Here is a 23853-nt window from a genome sequence, read left to right as displayed (position 1 = left end):
CCCTTATGAAGTGTTTATGAGAATCTGTGTTAATTTATTTTAAATGATTTTAAAGATAATTTATATAAAATTCAACAACTTTACCCTTTGAATAGTTAATGAGGTGGCATCTTGTGAAGATCAACTCATTCTTAAAAGTATTTTTGCCTTCTGTATTCTATTTCATTTTTATGTTATTTTCTTGCCTTGACTCAATATATCACGAGGCATCTTTAGCTTTTTATAATGATGGAAATTGTAAAGAAGCATAGATATGTTTCCATGTCGATTTAAATTAAAGTTTTGTAAGATTAAATAACTTGAATTTTTCAATTTTTTATTTATTTTGTGATCCTCGTTTACATCTCTAACACAGTTGGTTCGTTGTTAAATTTTTTAAGTAGCTGTTCTTTTGAGTTTGATTCTTCATCATGTGAACGGAGAAAATTTTGATATGAGAAACAAAATCTACTTTTATAAATTCTATTTACAAATAAAATAGTTTTTGACTGAAAGTTGGAGATATTTTAGGGATGGAAAAGAGGGATTGGGTGGAACGGTATTATCCATCCAACTTGTAAAAAATGAAAGGTTAAATGGTTAAATGTATTCGTCGTGTAATCTGTTTTGTCTAGTTCGTAATAAAGTTCCTTAAATTGAAATTCACATACTGTAACGATTGTGAGGAATAGCTTTGTCTTACTCCAAAATATAAATTCACATTTTTAAAAAAATTTAAAATGTATAAAATATAAGTTTACAAATTTGATAAATAATAAATTTTAAAATGATTATAAAATAATTTAGAAATATATATTAGAATTAAAATAAATTAAAATAAAAAATAATAATATTAAATTTAATAAAAATAAGTATTAATAATTAAAATTAATCTTTTATTTATTATTTATTTTATTATAATATGAAAATAAATATTAATAATCAATAAAAAAATTATAAATGTTATATATATATATATTAAACTATAATTTACATATATAATCAGTATATAATTTATTATTTTTAAAAAAAATATGAGGTCATCTTTATCTGCAAATCTCTTCATGGAGGCAGAGAAAGTTTTAAACAATTTTTTTTATCCTTTTTCGTGTTTTTATTCATTTCTTTTTTTGTTTTTCTAACTTTTATTGCACTCTTACTTTCTTTGTCAATCCTTGGATACAAACAAGTCCTAAAAGAAACCAATAAGTGTGGATAAAAACTAACACCTTCACAATTTTCCCGTTTCTCTAATGGAAAACCTCCTAAACCCAAGCCTTTCCATCCATCCCTAATAGAGCAGCTTCTTCCTGCACCCCCCATGAATTCTTCATCTACGACCACAAATTTAAAACCCCAAAATTATCCTTTAGTAAAAAGTTAAAAATAAAAGGCATAATGTTTTACAGTTGGTTAGTGAGTGAATGGAGTGTGGGGGTTGAAGGTGGTAGTGATGGCGGCGGTTGTTGTTGTGGTGATGGTGGGTTGTGTCGACAACAGTTGGCGGCCATTGGCGGTGGTTCATGGAGTGGTGGTAGTGGTCTTTTTATGTGAGTTTTCAACGTCCTTACCCATGATTGCTTTAAGAGGTATTTGTGGATTTTTTGTCTTCTGGACTGGGTAGCTCGGCGTAAGAACAAATAAACTAATCCGTAAGTTTCAAAATTATGTAATTATGTTATGTTATGGATTGTATAACATGAAACTAACTCTTGGATCTGGATTAACATTTCATGATCGTCTAGTGTACACCATCCCGTCATTTGTGACGTTCCGGACTAACTACAACGTTGACTCCGTGCTCTCATATGATGCAGTGTCTTTATTGACCTGACTACAATCTATCATGCACTAGAGGATAGTGACAATGCGCCTAAATATACCCTGCACCAAGTTCAAGTAAATTAAAGTAGTCAAAAATTAAAATTAATATATTATTTAATTACATATAAAAATAAAAAAAATCTTACCAGATGTGCACGCTCCTCTTGAGATGAGGAACCTAGTTGATGAGCATTTGGACTACGGAGGTGACGATGTGTAAAACACTTCGTCGATCTCCAAGCTCATCTCTGCCAATGTATGGGTGTGACATCATCCTAAATCAACACATGTACTAAGGAACACATGTAGATGGACTAGAAGTAACTGTGAGACTTGTCATCAAGTGGTTAACAAACTGCAACCACCTTTGGTCAATGACGTGTACCAAGACCCTCAACCGACACCGGTGGTCGTGGAATGGTCTACTCGTAGCCAAATTGGCTTAGCACACGCTCAGACATATGTCTCTGCAATAAGTTGCCCAATCGCAGGAGACCCACAAATAAATAAATGTTTTCAAATGGCCTACTCAATTTGTGGTCCTCATACGGAGTCCAAATCATGTCATCATGTGTTAGTCTATCCAACTACACCCGCACATCACTAACAACACAAATATGATGGGCAACGATGTATCGTGTTGCCCGCATGTGTACGTCATATGAGGAATTAATATCCCTCATTCCCATGCTCAAGAAGTGGTCGTAAATCCATGCATGAGTAATTCAATCATATTAATTATAAAATATTTAATATGACATTATGGAATGTAACATGTGATTGTTAATTCTTTGTATGGTTTCATGATAAGTGCCCAATTTCCGTAATATTTTATATTAAAATATAGGCACTTATGAGTATTAATTGCTAATTTACATATAAAATAATCTCTAATTTATGAATTTATACATTTTTGATGATATTTAATTGAATAAGAGCATTTTATTCCCAAATTTGGTGTTAAATGTAGGTTTCTAGGGGAGAATGGAGATTTGGACTAAAGAATAATGATATGTTATAGATTGAGAGGAAAAGACCATTGAGTAAATTGTAACCAATTTGAGATAATAGAAGGAGCTAGAAGTATGCGTGGCTAATTCTACCATTTGGGATTGAGAGTAATTTGTTCAAACTCTTATGTATTGAGGTGATATTTAACTATGATATAATATTATGTTCTTGATTGATTATTGGTATGGTTGTTTTGCTTTTAAATATTTGTGACATGTTTGAGGATCTTGAATCTGACTGGGAAGTATTTTTAGGGTTTTGAACTAATCAATAATACTTAACATATTTGAGTGTTAGGAATAGACTTGAAATGTTAATTGCTATTAAACGTCTGAGCTTGATCCTAAGTTGTTCTTATAAATATGTGATGGATCCATATTTAGGAAACATTTTTAAGAGTTTTATATGCGAGGAATCGATATAAATGACTTTTATACGGACATCAATTTCGACCAAAGAACATAATGTTAACATGCTAATCAAAATATATAAGAGTGAGACAGATGAAACTGAATCCTTATTTTTTCCAATTGAAGCAATTACTCTTTGATTTGTATTATTGTTAATTCTTGCCATTATAACAATCTTCAAACCAAATTTTCATTGTTCTGTTTTATATTTAGCGAATATTGTACTCGAATAGTCAATTGTTCCTTGTGGGATCGATATCCGTACTCAGGAACAAATTATTACTTCTGACAACGCAATGCACTTGCCGTAGAAAGTCATCATTTCATACCTGAACTAGTGTCACATAACTATCCAACCGCTTCACGTTGAAGTAACAAGCATCCCCCACCTGATCATATAGATGTGTTAGTACTGCTTCTCCCCACGTGCATATCCACTTCACATACGTAGATTGCTGGACAACAGTAAGTATGAAACAAATACAAAGGTGACACTTTTATCTGAAAATATAGTGCATCCAACTAGATGTAACAATAAGCTTTGATAACACATTCCCATGTCTCATGAGCACAACGTTCCTCATATATATCTATGAGTCAACTCAATCATACGTGGGTGCTTTGACATTGCCTCATCTCAGCCTTCTCACAAACCTCCTCCACCTAGTAACTCAGTTAAAATTGTCGCAAATTCGTATGTAGGGAATTGCCCCAAAATGGGGAGGTGTAAAAGAGATGACACATCATCAAGTGTGATGGTCATCTCACCTATGGAAAGGTGGAAGGAGTTTGTCTCCCCATGCCACCTCTCAACATAGGTTGAAATCAACCTTTTGTCCCTCACCTCATAACTTATGTTGCACAAACTAAACAATTGATAATTATGTGCAAGAAGCTCAATATTTGCATGAGGCATCCCAAATTTATGTAATTTCCACCGTGGAATACCAATTTAAGTTCTCCCCGATCCTAATACAAATATTTGTATATAAAATTTAACTAAATCAATTTAAACAACAATTAACCAAGACAATTTAATTGAAGGCTTTTTCGTTCTTACCTCACCCTCCCACAACCTAGCAACAACATGATCAACAAAATTTACCAGGAACGATAGGTTAGAAGATCCTCCAGGGAACCCTTCCACATGCTCCAGTTGCTCATCATGAGCATCAAGAATCCTTGTTGTTACTCATCATGAACATCATCATCAACACCAATCATTTCCTCAACATCATCCCAATCTCTTATGCGGACTGATGTCGTTGGTCTTGTGCAACCATGTCCCTGGTATCCAACGCCTCTTGTTTTAACCATATTTTTCCACAACAACATGCCAATTTCAATTATTTACAAAAGCAAATATAACATAAATATTTGTACAAAAATACTATCAGATTACGTAAACTATAATTTAATTTTAAAATAAAGTAACTAGATTACATAATTTGGACCATTGCACCAGATTCGGGCCTACAAACTGGATTACATAATCCGACGCATTGAAATCTGAAAAAATATATTTGGTTACGTAATCCGGAAGATATGTTCGGATACAAAAGTAACTGCCAAATTAGGTAATTGCTACATGTTTTTTCAAATTTTCATGTTGCGGATTACATATTCCTGTTTCAATTCGCTCCCATTTTGTACTTGCGGTCTACGTAATATGGGAATTTTGAATGAAAAAAAAACCAACAAGACACAAAATATGTACCAAACATTGCAATAAAACACTCCAAAAAAATGCAAACATTCACCTCTATAACAAGAAAATCGCACGTGAAAGACGAAAACCTTTCAAAAATTGCGAAGAACCACCACAAATAATCTTGGAGGTGCACTAGAATGAAGGAGACCAGCCTTAGAGGTGTGTTGGAATGAACTAGACCGTCAGAATGAAGAAAAACCTCGGAGCTACTTTTGAATGAAGACCGTAGAGGTGAAAGCGGTGTTAGAGAAAAAAGCAAAGAGAGAGCGTAAAGGATAAAGTTAAATGTTTAGGTTTTTATTTTTTTAAACTATTTACCTTTTCCACCTTTCCTACTCACCCTTTTAGTTTCCTAAGCTCCAGCTACTCTATTTGAGGGCACAAACCCTTTAATTTGGTTTTTTCAAGTTTATTACTTTTTTATTTTTTACCAAAATCCTAAATTTTCTCTTCATATGGTTGCCTTTTTCATGCAGAGAGACACTTTAGGCTGGTTTAAATGGATTTGCCAACAAAATCATCAGTTGATTTATTCACCCACTTTTTCCAAGACTTTAAAGTTATGTTTTTGGCCACCTTAGTCCATATATCTTAGTCCCTTTATTGAACTTGATGACCACCTACATTTCAACCTATCATTCCACACCATCATTGACACACCTTCCCTTTATACCTTTAAGTTTAAAGATCAAATAACAAACTTACCATCAATTATATTAACTAAACCTACCCTAAACACTATAATCAAGAAACCACCAAGAACCATACCATTAGGTCTTCCTATATGCATAAAAACATACAAAGAATTTACCAAAAACACAAACCAAGATCCACATACATCTTACCTTAAGCTTTGCTCCAACTCTCGGTAAATTTTTTCCAAAAACTTCATAAAGAACCAATATACCTTAAAAGAACTCAAAAACATCTACAAACACCCTTTTTAGAAGCATAGCTCAATTTGATCATCTCTTACATTTGTAACTTGTTTTGGACTCTCTTTGACCTTTTTGTGAGCCTTTAATTAGGTTCCCATTAGAACTCGACTTCCCATCAACCACCAAAAATGTTTCTCAAAATGTCTCGCAAGTGATTGCAAACGTTTCTACTTCCAACACAACTTTTAAAGGATTTAAAACTCTCAACTACTCAATTTGAGTCCAGGATTATTTTCAACCAATAAAACAATATTCAAGTCTATCCAAATGTTCAAGACAACCAATAAATCTATCTATAATAATATATACAAATAAAGGTACAATGGAAAGTTTTTACACATATCGCAACCACAAATTTTGTTAAAAAAATATTAAAAATAACAAATTCAAAAAATATATAATTTTTCAAATGATAATGTATTTCAACCTAAATATTTATTTTCTCACAAACCCTGTATCTCTATTTGCTACAACCTTTACTCCACCATTCAATGGTTTTCCAAATTCATGCTACAAGCTCTATACATGACCTTTCTCGATTTTGGTAAGGTTAATTGTTATATAGACAGTAAGATCTTTGTCCATGTGCACCAAATCAATGAAATCTTTTGCCTAACATTCCAATGTTTAAAATTTAAAATCGTAAATGGAGGAGATCTTTTGTTGCATCAAATGTTCCTTAAAGTTTAAAATACAATTTATGGTATTTTTTTGTTTTGTTTTGATTTTCGCTTTATGGGTTGGAGTTGATTTTGTTTGGAAAATTATGCCACTAATATTTGGAGTTTAATTAAAGTTTATTTTATTTCAACAAAATATTTAATATTAAACATATTATGGTTTACAATTTTACTTTCTAAAGCATAATAGTCATTAGACATTGTTTACTAATCAATTATTTCTTTAATATTTTAGTAGATTTATATGTTCACTCATGTTTTTACATGAAAATTTGGTACTAAACCATCACAGATTTTACATGTCGCTCTTGCAAAAGTAAATTCACTCTGTAGAGGAAGTCTCTTTTGAAAAAGAAAACTGGAATCTCATCAACAAGGTTATTTGATTGTAGTTCATGGTAGAATTCACTAAACTAAAGTTTCCATTTTCAATGGAGTTGGTCATACAAGACAAAAATGTAATATCTCATTATTTTTTTACCTCATACAATGACTATTGTACTTATTTTGAATAATTTAAGGCCTTTATAATTTATAGATTTCATTACTAAAAAATATTCATGCAGGGACACAATCCATGCTTCAATCAGAATCAGAAGAACCCTAATTTACAAATTTCAAAGTAAATATTTGAAGACATTTAATATGCATTCTATCTAATCTTTCAGCTTTGCTTCAAATGGTGGGTGTTATATAACAACCTATCACCTTTACAAAATTAACTTTTAGTTTGGAACAAAGGTAGTTTCACAATATAATATATTGGTTCAAAAAACAAACCAACAATACATACATATTTCTATAATCACTGCTCTTGACTTGTCACATACTAGGTTGAACTATTAGGATTGAATATCATCTCAAATTAATTACATTTTTTAAGTGTAATGAAGGCATTATTTTATGTGTATGTCATGAGAGTACTCATGAGTGTTGGAACTGAAAAAGAATTACAAAGAGTTGTCGAAAACACAAAGTTGAATGCCATATCCAAAAGGTAACATAAATGTTGTTTTTACAAATAATATTGTATTTTTCAAATTGTTTTACCAATATTACTTTTCATAATAGTTTTCAAATTGAATGCACTTTTTTGGGAACTATGTTGATGAACTCAATGCATTCCTCACATACGAAGAAATTCAAAATGTTGTTATTCCTGTATAGTTTGTCAAGGTGTGTAATTCTAGTAGCAACTATATTCGTTAATGAGTAAAAGTTTCATTATTTTCTATGATATTATTTTTCTTTAAATTTAGATAATGTGTTTATTCAAAACTATATTAATTATACAAAGATTGTTTACAATGTGGATTGCGAAGAGCCAACCCAACTAAAAAATGTAACTTTATAATTCAACATTTAGTTTGTTAGGATAATAAGTTTGTGTGAATAGGAGGTCTAATATAATCAAATGTTTATATTGTACATGATGTGTGAAAGTATTGACTCACCATCACAAGAATTAAGTCGGTTGTTTGAATTTTTTAAACAGAACATTGAATATGAGTTTCTTCAAATGATAAAATTTTAGTATAAAAATGATCAAAGTTTCATATATGAACAATTATTTAAAGTTAAATTTTTTGTATTAATGACAATATCATTCAAAATTTAATGATGATGGCATGAAGATAATGATATGTACTTCATTGTTTTATACAATTTTTTTTTGTTTATTCATTCTTATTTTAAAGGTAACTACTCATTGAATTTCGTATAGGTTGTATTTGTGCAAATGATAATAAATTTAAACTGAAAATTTACATATAGATTACCATAACCATGTGGTTCACTTTGAAAATTTTTGTAAAATAATTGTACCACATAATAGATAAAAATATATTAACAATATCTTAATACAATGAATAATGAGTGTACAAATTTACTCTAAATATAAAAGAATTTATATATATATATATTATATATTCATAATATAGCATGTGACATTGTAAATTTGATAAATTATGTTTAATTATTTAATTTGTTTGGATTTTTTTATAATACTAGCATTAAAGTAAATTATAAATCTCATGCAATATCATCCTCGAGTTAATAAATATCTCTAAACACAAAAATGTAATCTTCACATAGAGAATAAAATGTCTATTGTAAGATTTTAGATTTTATCTTCCTATAAATATATTTAATAATTTATCTTAATACTGTTTGATGCAGCTAAGATAAAATATGAACAAGTCCTCACAAAAAAAAATCTTTATATTATCTTTTTGAATAAAAATATTATTGATGTGATCCATGATCACTATATCACATATTACCTAGACATATTATATATTCATGGAGGTTGACAGCTGAAACAATTTATATTTATTATATATTATTCATCATTATTTTAAATTGTTCTATTTTATCAAATTAAATTTATATAATTAATATATTATATTTTAAGATAAATTTCAAAGGGTGAGCCGCTAAAAAAAATACTAGTATACACCATTTAAAACCCCATGACACCCACATTTACACTGTTGAATACCCCATGTTTCCACTATCCTACACCACTTTGCAAGCTTAATGAACATTTTGGTACATCACACTTTATAACTACATGCAATTAATAACCATTATTTAGTGTATACATATTTCATAAAAAATAATATTAAACTAATTAGGACATTCACAAGATGTGTTTCACCATTTCACCATATTTTATTAAAATAAAGTAAAAAATAACTTGAGAATAATTTAATCTAAACATAATGTTTTCAATAAAAAATATTCGTAAAAAAAATATCGAAACATTACTAATCATAATTCAAAATAAGTAACAAGAATGTTACTAAAAATAATATTTTTTATTTTTTATTTATAATAAATCACTAGAAATTGCATTTATAATGATTTTTAACTATTAGAATTTGCAATTTTAACGGTTACAAATGTTTTTTAGTGTATAAAAAATTAAAGGAAAATAATATTAAAAGAAATTGAAAAAAAAACTCCATCAAAATTTAAAGATTTAGTTATAGAAAATCACATAATTAGATAGTAACATTTGTACTATATAAAACTTACAGGTTTAATATGACTTCATATGAAAATTATTGGTTTATACAATATTAAACTTCTTTAATTTTCAAAATTTTTGTGAATGTTCTACCGAAACACGTAAATAAATTTTAAATTTTTAAAATTTATAATATTTAAATATTATTTTTCTAAAATTAAAAAAACAATTACTGACACTATAGCATGATGACCTAAACCTATTAGTCAAGAAACACGCGTCCTCCGGGGAAAATGAAAAACAAAAATTCACTTTCCCTCGCGCGCCCAAACTCAAAACTCAAATGACGATGAGTTGCCACGCTGGCGATCCGGGACAACGCGCTTCACCCAATCGCAATCACTGCTCACACTCTATATAAGCTAAAAACCATAACCAAAGTTTTCATAATTCAAAAATAATTCCTCTGCTTCTCGCATAGTGCAACATCAAAATTCAACGATTTCAACTTCAATCCTGAAATCAACCACGATGAGTTCTACTGAGGTTGCAACAACAACGAAGAAGGGTGGAAGGGGCAAGCCCAAGACTACAAAGTCCGTTTCCCGTTCCTCCAAAGCTGGTCTACAGTTTCCCGTTGGCCGCATCGCTCGCTACCTCAAAGCTGGTCGCTATGCTCAGGGTGTTGGCTCCGGTTCTCCGGTTTACCTCTCTGCTGTTCTGGAATACCTTGCCGCTGAGGTTAGTTCAATTGTTCATTTAACAATTTTTAGTAACATTTTTTTGTTGTGTATTTTGTCCTGATTGTTTTGGTGGTTTAGGTTTTGGAGCTTGCGGGGAATGCTGCCAGGGACAACAAGAAGTCGAGAATTATTCCAAGGCACATTCAACTTGCGGTTAGGAATGACGAGGAGCTCAGCAAGCTTATGGGGTCGGTGACCATTGCCAGTGGTGGGGTTCTGCCCAAAATTCATCAAAATTTGCTGCCCAAGAAAACTGGCAAGGGAAAAGGAGAGATTGGATCTGCTAGTCAGGAGTTTTAGATTTTAGTGTTTAATCTTAAATTTTAAGATATGTGACCGTTTCTTATGTAGTTTTGATATATTGAAATTAGGATCTAGATTTGATGATGTATAGTCCTTCAGTTTGTGAGAAATAATTACTTGTTTTTCTCATTATATGGTTTCTATTCTATCTTTTCTTTCTAATGATGTCTCTTTTAAAATTTAGCCCTTTTACCAATGGAATTGAATAAAACCGGAATGTGTTGCATAAATAATGTTTTGATTAAAATTTCATTAAAATAGATAATCAAAAATTAATTTTTTATGTAGAGTTATTGTATATAAATGAAGTAAAGTTTCTGTTTCTGTTTATATATAGACCTTTAAAGGGCACTTAATATGTATTCTATATTCTTCAACATTGTTGCTCACATCTTATGAAAAAACTGCTTCTTCTTCCCTTTTCTCTGCACTCAATCCTACCTTGTTATCTTCAACACCACAAATCTTTTTCTTCTGCTTCGCTTTTGGCAAAGCAAGCTAAATGGAACTCCAAAACCAACGTCATAATCACACATCCAACCCTTGTTGTGATGGAGTCATGTTCCTCCATGTTTCAACTCAGGCAGATTCAAGCACGAATGACACTCACCGGCCTAATCACCCACACCTTTCCCCTCAGCAGAATCCTAGCTTTCTGCGCCCTCGCCGCCGATGCCGGCGACATCTGCTATGCCCACCGTCTTTTTTGCCGTATTCCTCAACCCAACACCTTCATGTGGAACACCATAATCCGAGGTTATAACAAGGCTCGAATTCCCGTCATGGCCTTTTCCTTCTTCCTCGACATGTTTCGACGCCGGGTTCCATTCGACCCAAGAACCTTCGTCTTCTCTCTCAAAGCCTGCGAACACTTTTCGATGGCTCCACAGGGGGAGTCCGTGCATTCCCTTGCTCGGAAAACTGGGTTTGATTCCGAGTTGCTCGTGCGGAATGGGTTGGTGCATTTTTACGCTGTTCGTGGTTGGTTGAACCACGCCCGTGGGGTGTTTGACGAAATGTCTGTTAAGGATGTTGTTACTTGGACCACGATGATTGATGGGTATGCGGCGTGCAACTGTTCTGATGTGGCTACGGAGCTATTTGGTTTGATGTTGGAGGGTGATGTTGAGCCTAATGAGGTGACGCTGATTGCGGTGCTTTCAGCTTGCTCTCATAAGGGTGACCTTGGTATGGGGAAAAGGATTCATGAAATTATGGAGAAGAAGAATGTGAGGTGGGGTTTGAGTTTACACAATGCCTTGTTGGATATGTATGTGAAATGTGGCTGTTTGGTGGCTGCTAGGAAGGTTTTTGACAGAATGGAAAGTAGGGATGTTTTCTCTTGGACAACCATGGTCAATGGGTATGCTAAATGTGGTGACTTGGAGTCTGCAAGGAGGTTTTTCGAACAAACTCCTCAGAAAAACGTGGTATGCTGGAGTGCGATGATTGCAGGATATTCTCAGAATGACAAACCTAAGGATTCATTAAAATTGTTTCATGAAATGCTTGAGGAAGGTTTTGTTCCGGTGGAGCACACCTTAGTGAGTGTGCTCTCTGCTTGTGGCAAACTAAGCTGCTTTAGTTTGGGTCATTGGATACATCGGTATTTTGTTGACCGAATAAGAATATCGCTGAGTGTTACTTTGACAAATGCAATTATAGATATGTATGCCAAATGTGGAAGCATAGATGCGGCAGCGGAAGTCTTCAGTGCAATGTCGGAGAGAAACTTGGTTTCTTGGAATTCTATGATTGCAGGTTATGCTGCCAATGGTCGAGCAAAACAAGCTGTTGAAGTTTTTGATAAGATGAGATGTATGGGATTTGAACCGGATGATATTACATTTGTGAGTTTGTTGACAGCTTGCAGTCATGGTGGATTAGTTTCTCAAGGTAAGGAATACTTTGACACCATGGAAAGAAAATATGGGATAAAACCCAAAAAGGAACATTATGCTTGCATGATTGATCTTCTAGGTAGAACTGGCCTCGTAGAAGAAGCTTACAAGTTAATAAAAAACATGCCAATGCAACCTTGTGAGGCTTCTTGGGGTGCCCTTTTAAGTGCTTGTAGAAAGCACGACAATGTTGAGCTGGCCACTTTGTCTGCTTCTAATCTTCTAAGCTCGGATCCAGAAGATAGTGGTGTTTATGTGCTTCTGGCAAATATTTGGGCTAATGAGAGAAAATGGGGTGATGTGAGGAGGGTGCGAAGTTTGATGAGAGACAAGGGTGTGAAGAAGATTCCTGGTCATAGCTTAATAGAGATAGATGGTGAATTCAAAGAGTTTTTGGTGGCAGATGAATCACACCCTCAATCTGAGGAGATCTATCGAGTACTGGATGAAATACTTTTGTTATCAAAATTGGAAGACTCGGACTGTGACTGCGAGTTATAAGCTTCAGTCGGGACAAATATGTCTCTCCATGAAATTCCATTAAAACCCGAAACTGAAAACCTTATCTTGGGAGTAATATACAAGATTGGTAAAGAATTTGATAATAAAGTGGACGGTGAATGCGGAGTTTCCTGCTCTGTCCGATAATTGCTCGAACTACAAAGGAAATATACTTGTATTGCTATCTTTATGGTGGCTATTTAAGGCAGATAATGTTATGTATATATTCCTGTTCACATCTCTAGGAACCTTCGACATGCTATTAGGCTTAAACTACGTTAACAATACAAGGAAAAAAGCTGTTAGCTTCTTATACACGCCTAAATTTAAGCTACAGCAGAGCAATTCACGAGTTCAGTTCATTAAGGACAATGGGTTTCATTTTGACTCTGATAGACTGCTCTTGTCAACTTGTATGCAAATTGTGGTGCTGTGCGATGGATTTTAGCTAAGGAAATCTATGATCACCTTCCATCCAAATAATTGGTTGTCTCAACTTGATTCATACGTGATCCTATGGTTGAAAATGACTTGTTATGTTGGAGTGTTATGATATCTGATTACACTGAAAATGACCAGCCTTAATAGGCTCTTCAGTTTGTTCAAAGAAATGCAACGACAGACAGAGAATAGTGTCTGATCAGATCATGATGTTCAGTGTCATTTCTGCGTGTGCTGGTGTTGGTGCACTTGTTCAAGTGTCAATGTTAAATGTTACAAAATAGTTTTTTTTTTTTTTTTCTGTTAAATTTAAACACTTGTTGATATTAATTAGTCTTTTAGTTATTTTTTTTGGAGCTACTTGACCCACAATGCTCGGATTGAACATTATCATCCTCTTAAAGAACAATTCTCCAATAGACAGGAGTTATGACTATTTGCAACTTTAGCCGAATATATATACCTTTCGTTAGTACCTCCATGGCTAGTGTTGAAGGCTTTGTTTTTTTTTTTTCTTTTCTTTTATTTACAATTCCGAGGAAGTAAATTATCATATTAAGTTAAAAATCCCAATAATATGCACACAAACACTCTACCTTGTACTACCAAAACATCACCCTCTCTCTCTTAGTGTCATTTCTTTCGAAGTGGTTTCCGTCATAAGACACCAAAATAATTTCATTCTGATTAACTCTATAGATATCTTTTTGGTGAACTAATTTATGCTTATATGTGGATAATATAAAAAGACTTAGAAAGACTAAAACCCAGTTCAAGACTGAGATAAACCCATGATGAGAGAAAGCATAGAGAAAGGCTTGAAAAGGCTTTGGAGACAATGCAATACAAGTGGGCAAATTCTTCCCACACCCAACAAAATTTGAAAATTCCAAAAATACCTTTTATTCTAAAAATAAAAATTCGGAATTGAAAATAATACATTATGGAAAAGTAGAATCGGAAGAACTTTTTATATTTCAAAAATAAAAATCTAGAAACAAAAATTAAAAGCCCATTCTTAATAAAAAAATCTGTAATACAAAAATAATACAGACATTTTCGTCTTTTCCACTGGAATTGGGTGCATGATATGGTGCAAGAAGCAATTGCCTACAAGTGACTCATAATTTTTGAGGCCTGTTGAAGGCCCAATACTTTGAAGAAATTAATATATTTGGAGTACTAAAATAAAATTATTATTATTTTGTTTATAATGGATAATTTTTTTTAATATAGGGATTCTATTTTTCTTTTATTTACTTGTAAACACGATAAGATCTATAGTTAAATTTGTATTTATATATTTTCTAAAACTCAAGAATAATTATTTTTCAAATTAATAGTGAGAATATATATATATATATATATATATATATATATATTCTTCTTTATATCTTGTAATTTTATTAAAAAATCTCTAATTCTTGTAGTAATCATTCTTAGACTTATTAAACATTAATTGTAGCGTCTTCCTTTATCTAAATTTTCGTTATTATATTTATAAGTTATAATTTTCTGTTTTAATTTATTTTAATTTTTAATTAATCTTAAATTCCTAATTTTTGTGTTAATTCTACATAATAACCCTATGGGTTATATTAGGAGCACAATGAAAAACAATTTCTACATAATGAATTTGATTGGAGAATTAGAATATACACAACAACACTATAAGAAAATGATAAAAAAATGGTAAGAAGAGGAGATGTTTCTTATCCTCTTAGGTGTATTACATCACTTCATGCATAGGAAATATATAGGGAGTTTCTCCCCCCAAATTACAATCTAATTAGGTAGGATACTAATCATGAGATTCTATAATTATTAAATTAATTGCATATAATTGGGTACAATATCGTCAAATATTGCATACAATAATTGCATATAATTTGATAATTATTATTTCTTTAATACTCCCTTCAAGTTGGTAGGTGAAGATCAAGAACCCCAACTTGTGTCGTAGCGTCAAAAATAGTTCCTTGCCCAATGCCTTCGTAAAAATATCTGCGAGCTGATACTGTGTTGGTACATATGAAGGACTGATTATCCCAGCTTGTAATTTTTCTCTCACAATGTGGCAGTCTATCTCAATGTGTTTTGTGCGTTCATGAAATACTGAGTTTGCTGCTATATGTAATGCCGCTTGATTGTCACAGAAAAGTTGAGCTGGCAAGTTACATGGCACCTTTAAATCCTGCAATAGATATCGCAACCAAACTATCTCCAAACAAGTATTGGCCATTGTGCGGTATTCTGCTTCCGCTGATGATCTTGATACGTTTGTCTGCTTTTTTGACTTCCATGAGATAATAGAGGAACCAAGAAAAATGCAATATCTAGATACTGATCTCCGAGTTGTTTGACAACCTCCCCAGTCTGAGTCGCAATAAGCTGTCAATGTCAGATTGTTTTCGGATGGCAATAGCAATCCTTGTCTTGGTGATCCTTTGATGTACTTTAGGACTTGAATTGCGGCATCCCAATGAGGTTTCCGTGGATCCTGTATATATTGACTTAGGGTCCGAACCGAAAATGTTATGTCAGGCCGAGTAACCGTGAGGTATATCAATCGTCCCACAAGTCGCCTGTATTTGACTGGATCCTTTAATAACTCTCCATCGTCTGGTGTGAGTTTTAGGTATTGTTCCATTGGAAATTTGTCTGGACGAGCACTTGTGAGTCCCGTATCCTGCAAAATATCAAACGCATATTTTCTTTGGGACATGTAAATACCAGTTTTGGAACGGGAAAATTCAATCCCTAGAAAATATTTTAGGTCTCCAAGATCTTTAATGCGAAATTGTTGTAATAAACAATCTTTAACACGCTGACTTTCTGTCAAATCATTTCCTGTCAAAAGAATATCATCCACATAAATCAAAAGGGCAGTAAATGATGAGTTATTCTGTCTTGTGAATAAAGAGTAATCTGTCTTGGACTGTTGAAATCCTACAGATTTAATCACATGAGAAAATGTTGAAAACCATGTTCGAGATGCTTGTTTGAGACCATAAAGGGATTTGTTGATTCGATATACAATGTTCTCCCCCTGTCGATGATGCCCGGGTGGCAAGTCCATGTAAATAATTTCATGCAATGTGCCATGTAAGAAGGCATTTTGCACATCTAGCTGGTGAATAAACCAATTTCTGGCTACTGCAATGGTGAGGAGACACCTCAAAGTTGTTAATTTTGCTATTGGTGAAAAAGTTTCAGAATAATCGACACCTTCAATCTGAGTGTACCCCTTTGCGACAAGGCGCGCCTTATATCTGTCGACGCTACCATATGAGTTGTACTTTATTTTATAGACCCATTTGCATCCGATGGGTTTCTGCCCAGCGGGTAACGGTGTCAAGGTCCACGTTTGATTTAGCTGCAAGGCGGAAAGCTCTTCGTCCATTGCTTTTTGCCAACTTGGATCAAGGATAGCTTGAGCATAAGTGTGAGGTTCTTTGGTGGCTGTGATGTTAGCAAGATATGCACTATGTGAAGAAGAAAATCGTCAATTAGAAAGAAAATGATGCATAGGATACCTGGTTCCATTCGGTCGGTCTTGGGCAGTGGTCGAATGATTGGCTTGGGATCCCGTTACGTAGTCTTGAAGCCAGGAAGGTTGGGTTGATGTGCCACTGGATCGTCAAACAGGAAGGTCGGTTGGAGAAGGTTTGGTAATGGGTGCTAAACTTCTTGGCATGGGAGAAGAACGTTGGTCTATTGGAGGTTCAGGTGTATTATGATGAGTAGGAGAAGTAGGTTGGTTTGATGGAGGTTTAGGTGCATTGTGACGAGTAGGAGAAGAGAGTTGGTTTGATGGAGGTTCAAGTGTATTGTGACGAGTAGGAGAAGAAGGTTGGTTTGATGGAGGTCCAGGTGCATTGTGATGAGTAAGAGAAGAAGGTTGATCGAGTGAATGTTGGACAGGAGTGGGTAAGTCAATGTCAATAGTGGGCAAAATACCTTGTAATGGAGGTGAGGATTGTGTCTGTGACTGTTGGCAGAATGGGAAAACACTTTCATGGAAGATGACATCCCAACTTGTAAAAAAAGTGTCTACATCTATATCAAATAATTTGTATGCTTTTTGACTTTGAGGATAACCAATGAAGATGCATTGTCGGGCGCGCGGTTCAAATTTTTGCTTAGGTGAAACAACAATTGCGTAACAGAGGCAACCAAAGTTTTTAGGTGAGAAACTGAAGGTGGTTGATTATATAGTAGCTCAAAAGGTGATTTATTTTTTAGTAAAGGTGATGGCAAACTATTAATGATATATGTGGCGGTTAAAACGCATTCTCCCCAAAATTCTAATGGTAAATTGGACTGAAATAGGAGGGCTCGTGCTGTGTTTAAAACATGTCTATGTTTGCGTTCTACTACCCATTTTGTTGAGGAGTGTAAACGCAAGTGTGTTGACATTCAATACCTTTTTTGAGAAAAAAATCATACATTGAAATAAATTCCAGTCCGTTGTCAACGCGAATTGTTTTAATAGATGCCTGAAATTGATTTTGTGCAAATGTAATGAATGACTCTAAGAGATGTTGGGTTTCAGATTTGTGATTCATAAGAAATAGCCAAGCACATCTGGTATAGTCATCAACTATAGTGAGAAAAAAACGTTTTCCAGAATGAGTTGGGGTTTTATGAGGACCCCAAATGTCACAATGCAATAGATTAAATGGAGAATGAGATTTTATTGTGCTTAAAGGAAAGGGTAGCTTTGTCTGTTTAGCTTTGGGACAAATACTACAATGATTATGAATGGGAATGAGATTTTTACTGATAGGGATAGGTAGTAAGGAAGATACAAGTTGTAGACACGCCGAAGAAGGATGTCCAAGGCGCTTGTGCCATAAATCAGGATCGGTCGATATTTGAGATGCGTGGGCTTGGTTTGGAAGAGGGAACATGTAGTATAAGCCTGCGTGTTGTTTACCCGAGCCAATCATCCTCCCCGTAGCCAAGTCCTGTAAAATGCAACCATGTGGAGTAAAAATGACACAACAATTTAGTGAACTGGTTATCTTACTAATGGACATGAGATTTAAATTAAAAGAAGGAACACAAAGAACATCTTTGAGAGTGATCTTGTCATTGAATTTAATTGTGCCTGTAGATGAGATGGGCGCAGTTGAGCCTGTGGGCAGATTAACATTTGAAATAAATGATGATGAAGTGTGTGTGAAAAATTGTGAATAAGATGCAATGTGATGGGTTGCTCCGCTATCCAAAATCCATGGTTTCGTAAAAGCATAATTAGAAGAGGAGTTATGGGCAAGCAGACCTGCAGAGCTAACAAACGTGTCACTTTTACCGTTATTGTTGAGCGAGTAAATAGTCCTTGCCAATTGCTGAATTTGCTCGGCACTGAAGCGTTGTACGAGGTTTCTATCAGACTCGTTACTGGTGCCTTCTTTGCCAGACATGATTTTTTATTTAGGGAATAAAAATGGAGAGGCTGTCAGGGCACCAAGATCGGTGCTCTGATACCATATAAGAAAATGATAAAAAAATGGTAAGAAGAAGCGATGTTTCTTATTCTCTTATGTGTATTACATCACTTCATGCACAGGAAATATATAGGGAGTTTCTCCCCCAAATTACAATCTAATTAGGTAGGATACTAATCATGAGATTCTATAATTATTAAATTAATTGCATATAATTGGGTACAATATCGTCAAATATTGCATACAATAATTGCATATAATTTGATAATTATTATTTCCTTAATAAACACGCACTTAGAAAGGGACCCTGGAAAGGCGATCTCTATATATAGACAAATGATTTGTACGTACCATAATGAATGATATACTATGATGATTTTTCTAAAACATTTTGATCTTTGAGGGGTACATACTATGGAAGGCTCAATTTTGGGAATGAGATACGTCAATGGGAGGTTCAAGTTTTGATTTTAGTGGTTTTTCTAAGCACAAATAGACGGGGCTAATGACAAGTAGTAAGTTTGGTGTGGATGGTTTTATGTTGTGTAAGGTGATAAGTTAGAAGTGAGGTTTTTATCATGATGGGGTTATTTTTTTTGCTTTTTATTAAAATGAGATCTGTTTAAAAAAATTACAAATTTAGGCAAGTCGTACCAATTTGGCACAACTTCATATGCACAAATCGTCCCAATTAGACACGACTCTGCCATGTCATACTGAAGTCGTGCCCCAACTTGGCACGACTTTTGCCACGTCATTTTTTTTAAAATAATTTTATTGTTTATATATTGGGTAGTAAGTTATGTAATGTTAAAATTTAATTTGATACATAAGTTTCTAAGAGTGTTAGTTTTAAGGAACAAAAAATTGGATAAATATCTATTGAAATATCGTTATTTAAAAGGCCCCAGTATATAGTCTGCACAATATTTTAAAGGCTTACGAGGTCCAATTTAATCCAGCTCGAAATCAGGATTATTGGTCTACTTACACGAGACCAAATTTCTTACCTGACCCCATCATGCATCGACATCAATCAGGAAGACCTAGCACTCAACGCATTCGTAACGAAATTGATGATTCAATTCCAAATAAGCAAAAAAAATGTTCATATTGTAGAACGGAAGGTCACAATAGAAGAAATTGTCTGCACAAACAAGCTGAATAATAAAATTCAATTCAAGTTTGATTATTAATTTCCTCATTTTCTTTATTTATGTATTTATTCATTCATAACACTCTTAGAACATTCATTTTCTTTATCTATATATTTATTCATTCAATTCAAACATGATTCATACACGATTATCCAATATTTTGTTCCTTAAAACTAACACTCTTAGAGAATTATGTATCAAATTAATTTTTAACATTACATAACTTACTACCCAATATATAAACAATAAAATTAAAAAAAATAAATTATGACGTGGTAGAAGTCGTGCCAAGTTGGCAGACTTCAGTATGACAAGGCAAAAGTCGTGTCAAGTTGACACGACTTCAGTATGACATGGCAAAGTCGTGTCTAATTGGGACGATTTGTGCATATGAAGTCGTGCCGAATTGGCATGACTTGCCTAAATTTGTAATTTTTTTTAAACAGATCCCATTTTGGTAAAAAGCAAAAAAAATAACCCCATGATGGTCAAAAACCCGTTAGAAGTGGTTTTGCATGACAAAATGAAAAACATGAAGAGTTAACTATATCATGTTAAATGTTATGAAGTGTAATGATATTGGAGCATATGATTGTTAGAGTGACTATTCTTTAGATGTTGGCTACGAGTGGAATGCATGACCTTTGGAATAAAGTTGATGAATGAGAGGTTTAGTCTAGTAAGAAAATAAGAATAGTTTGAGAGATTTTTTTTCTTGTGCTTCGCTCGATGAGGGTACTAGTTGTTACGTTTTACAATATAAAACAAGAATGACTTCGTTAAATAAGGTTGTTTGTTGTGGATGTGCTATTTGAAAGATGTAGTCAATTGAGATGTAGAGAGATGATTCGGTTAATATGAATATGGATGAAAGTTGAAGTTTAACTTACAAGGCCAATAATGGAAAACATATTGGTAGCACATTTGCATAACAAATATGATTAGCCCAATATTGTAGAAGGTTGGAATAATGTACAATAGAACTTGTGGGCAACTGAATAATGTTGGAAAAATGGTATTCAAGAATTCATATGTAATTAAATAAAAAATTCGAGAGATGAAAAAAAAAATTTAATTAGTATTATGTAAGTAAACAAAAATATTGGAGCCAAAATGAAGAAGAAGAAAGAGTAAACAAAAATAATATGAAATAGAGAAGAGAAGAGAAAGGGAGAAGGAAGAGAAGATCGACAGGACTGACTGTTAGAATTGTAGGCCTAAAACAAGAGGGAGGGTGAATTGTTTTTAAACATTTTTTGCAAACTTTGAAGGTGTGGAGAAAGCCAATGAAGAATCAAAGCCAAAGGAATGAAAATGTCCAAGTTACAAAACTGTTTCAGTCCAGAAAATCAACTGGTTGTTTTTGCGATTCAACCGATTGTTTTTATCAATAGTTAATAAAAACAACTTTAAAAGAGATATAACAGAGATTAGGGAAAGAGATAATCACACAAGCAAATTTATACTGGTTCATTTTTACACCAAGAGCTACATCTAGTCCCCAGAAACCACTAGGTATTCCACTATGTAATCAAACCTAGATTACAAAACACAAACACCAAAGAGGTGATCATGAACCCTTCAAAAACACTCACCCTCTTTGATACACAATTCACTACAAGTCAGAACACCCTCTAACTGTAGACACCAGTACCTTACATATTTTACAAATATGAAACGAATACGAGTAAGTACAAGAAGGATAACACTACAAAAGGATTACAACAATTCCATATTCCACTCTTAACCAAAGCAAAGCCTTAAGCAATCTTGCAATCTTGAAAAACTTTAATCTTTTTGGTAATTTGATATATCTCCTTTTCATAGATGTAAACACCAATTATATAGTCTCAAAAATAGTCGTTTAAGACTTTTAATCAAATGCCAAAATAGTTTAGAATCATGGAAAACAGATTTACCAAACTTAACAAATTCTGTTAAGTTTTTTTTTTTAAAAAATCGATTGAAAACTCAATTGAATTGGCCTTGACTGTTAGGTCAGTCAATTTAAGCTTTTTCAACACTTTGAAAAAACTTTTCTTTTGAAAGAACTTGATTGATCCAGTTTTGGATTAAGCTAAGACTGAATTAACAAATTCTAATCTACCAAGAACCCATGCCCATAAGCAGTAACCCAACCTTCAAGCAATCTTCATGGATTTTGAGACATCAAAGCTTTAAGTTCAACAATCTCCCCCTATTTGATGAAGACAAATTCCTGGTTTGCTTGGGATGTTTTGTTTGAATTTGATAATACTTGCAAAACAACTAAAATATGTAGTACTAGAGAGTGATCATTTCCAGATCCCCTTGCACCACCAAACCAATTTTCACTATGTGATTTTCACAAGGAAAATCACCAAAATCAATGTGAAAAACCAATAAGTTGTGAGATACACAATCAGAGTTTCTACATAGCTTTAAACTAGTAATTGCAATAGCTATAAACTATCATACAAACAACATGCATGCAAACTAAACTAAACCAGAATAAACCAAACCAGAACAATTCTCTCCCTATTTGTCTTTACAAATAAAATAATAGGAGGGATAAAAGACAATTATGAAAGAGTGTGAGAGTTAATAATTCCTAACTCATTTCTTAAGAGAAAAAACCTGTCCTTTGGCAAATGCTTAGTGAAGATGTCTGCCAGTTGCTTTGTTGTGTCAATGAATTGCACTTCACAATTCTCCATTACTGACATGATCCCTTATAAAGTGATGATGAATCTCTATATGCTTTGTCCTGAAGTTCTGAATCTGATTTTTGGTAAGATTTATAGCACTTGTGTTGTCACACAACAAAGGTACCTTGTTAACTTTCAACCCAAAATCTTCTAGATGTTGTTTAATCCAAAGAATTTGTGCACAACAACTTCCAAGAACAATGTATTCAACTTCAACAATTGAAAGGGCTACTCAACCTGGTTGGATTAGTACAATTCTTCGTTCAACTATGTTTTCTATCAGAATAAATGAAAATTTGGTGGGTTTTTTTCCTTGCAGTAGAGGTGTTACACAAAGTGATCATTTGTCTCTTCTACTTTTCTGTCTTGCAGAGGAAGTTCTTAGTAGAGGTCTCTCAAAGCTTGTGAATGATAAGAAGACTACATATGGTTAGTCCACAAGGTTTTCTCACTCCCTCTCATATTTTATATGCGAATGACATTTTTGTTTTTTGTAGGGTAGATCATAAGCCTCTTAGAAATTTGAGTTGATTTCTCGGGTCAATATGTTAATAATTCTAGGAGTAGTTTTTTCACAATGGATAATTCTACAAGTTTTGTCACCAAAGTTCAGCGTATTCTTTCTTGTAGTCATGGTTGTTTGCCTTTCACTTATTTAGGAGTGCCTATCTTTGTTGGTGCTCCAAAGGGTCGTTTTCTTCAACCTTTGCCTGATAAAGTCAAATTGAAGATTGCTTCTTAGAAAGGTAAATCTCTTAGCATGATGGGTCGGGTTCAGTTCGTCAATACCGTGATTACATGTCTTCTAGCTTATAGTTTTAATTTTTATAAATGGTATGTCTCTCTTCTTAAGCAAGTTGAGCAGTGGTGTCAAAATTTTATCTGGACTGGTGATATTTTGAAAAAAGGTATAACTACGGTTAATTGGGCTACGATTTGTTCTCCCCTTGAGAATGGAAGTTTGAAGATTATTAACCTTCACCATGAAAATAATGCATATATTCTTAAGCTTGCTTGAAATTTTGCTTATAGCAACAAGCCTTGGTCTTTGCTCTTGAAAGCCAGAGTTCTTAAATCAAAATACAAGTTTCGAATGTTTATAGATCCTCATCTCTTTGGCCTGGAATTAAGCAATTTTATTCT

The 23853-nt window shown here is 33.4% G+C and overlaps 2 protein-coding genes across 2 annotated transcripts; both read left to right on the top strand.

Annotated features, from left to right (window-relative positions):
* The first annotated feature begins 9975 nt into the window (after positions 1 to 9975).
* Positions 9976 to 10702, top strand: LOC137814168 (histone H2AX). The gene is made up of 2 exons (XM_068616759.2): positions 9976 to 10265; positions 10346 to 10702. Exons 1-2 carry the CDS (start codon positions 10056 to 10058, stop codon positions 10565 to 10567), a joined length of 432 nt encoding a protein of 143 aa, XP_068472860.2. The 5' UTR covers positions 9976 to 10055; the 3' UTR covers positions 10568 to 10702.
* Positions 10703 to 10935: 233 nt separating this feature from the next.
* Positions 10936 to 13695, top strand: LOC137814167 (pentatricopeptide repeat-containing protein At2g22410, mitochondrial). The gene has a single exon (XM_068616758.2). The coding sequence runs from the start codon at positions 10966 to 10968 to the stop codon at positions 12970 to 12972; it is 2007 nt and encodes a 668-aa protein (XP_068472859.1). The 5' UTR covers positions 10936 to 10965; the 3' UTR covers positions 12973 to 13695.
* The last annotated feature ends 10158 nt before the right edge of the window (positions 13696 to 23853 follow it).

The sequence above is a fragment of the Phaseolus vulgaris genome, chromosome 1 (genome assembly GCF_051622355.1).
Source record: "Phaseolus vulgaris cultivar YP4 chromosome 1, ASM5162235v1, whole genome shotgun sequence".
NCBI classification, from domain to species: domain Eukaryota; kingdom Viridiplantae; phylum Streptophyta; class Magnoliopsida; order Fabales; family Fabaceae; genus Phaseolus; species Phaseolus vulgaris.
This window is presented reverse-complemented; position numbering and strand designations above follow the sequence as displayed.

What these genes read in the sequence shown, in the direction of transcription:
- LOC137814168 (XM_068616759.2), top strand. Translation starts at nt 10,056, where the DNA reads ATGAGTTCTACTGAGGTTGCAACAACAACGAAGAAGGGTGGAAGGGGC. An exon ending in TGGAATACCTTGCCGCTGAG is followed by an intron (nt 10,266 to 10,345) that starts GTTAGTTCAATT and finishes TTGGTGGTTTAG; the next exon opens with GTTTTGGAGCTTGCGGGGAA.
- LOC137814167 (XM_068616758.2), top strand. Translation starts at nt 10,966, where the DNA reads ATGAAAAAACTGCTTCTTCTTCCCTTTTCTCTGCACTCAATCCTACCT.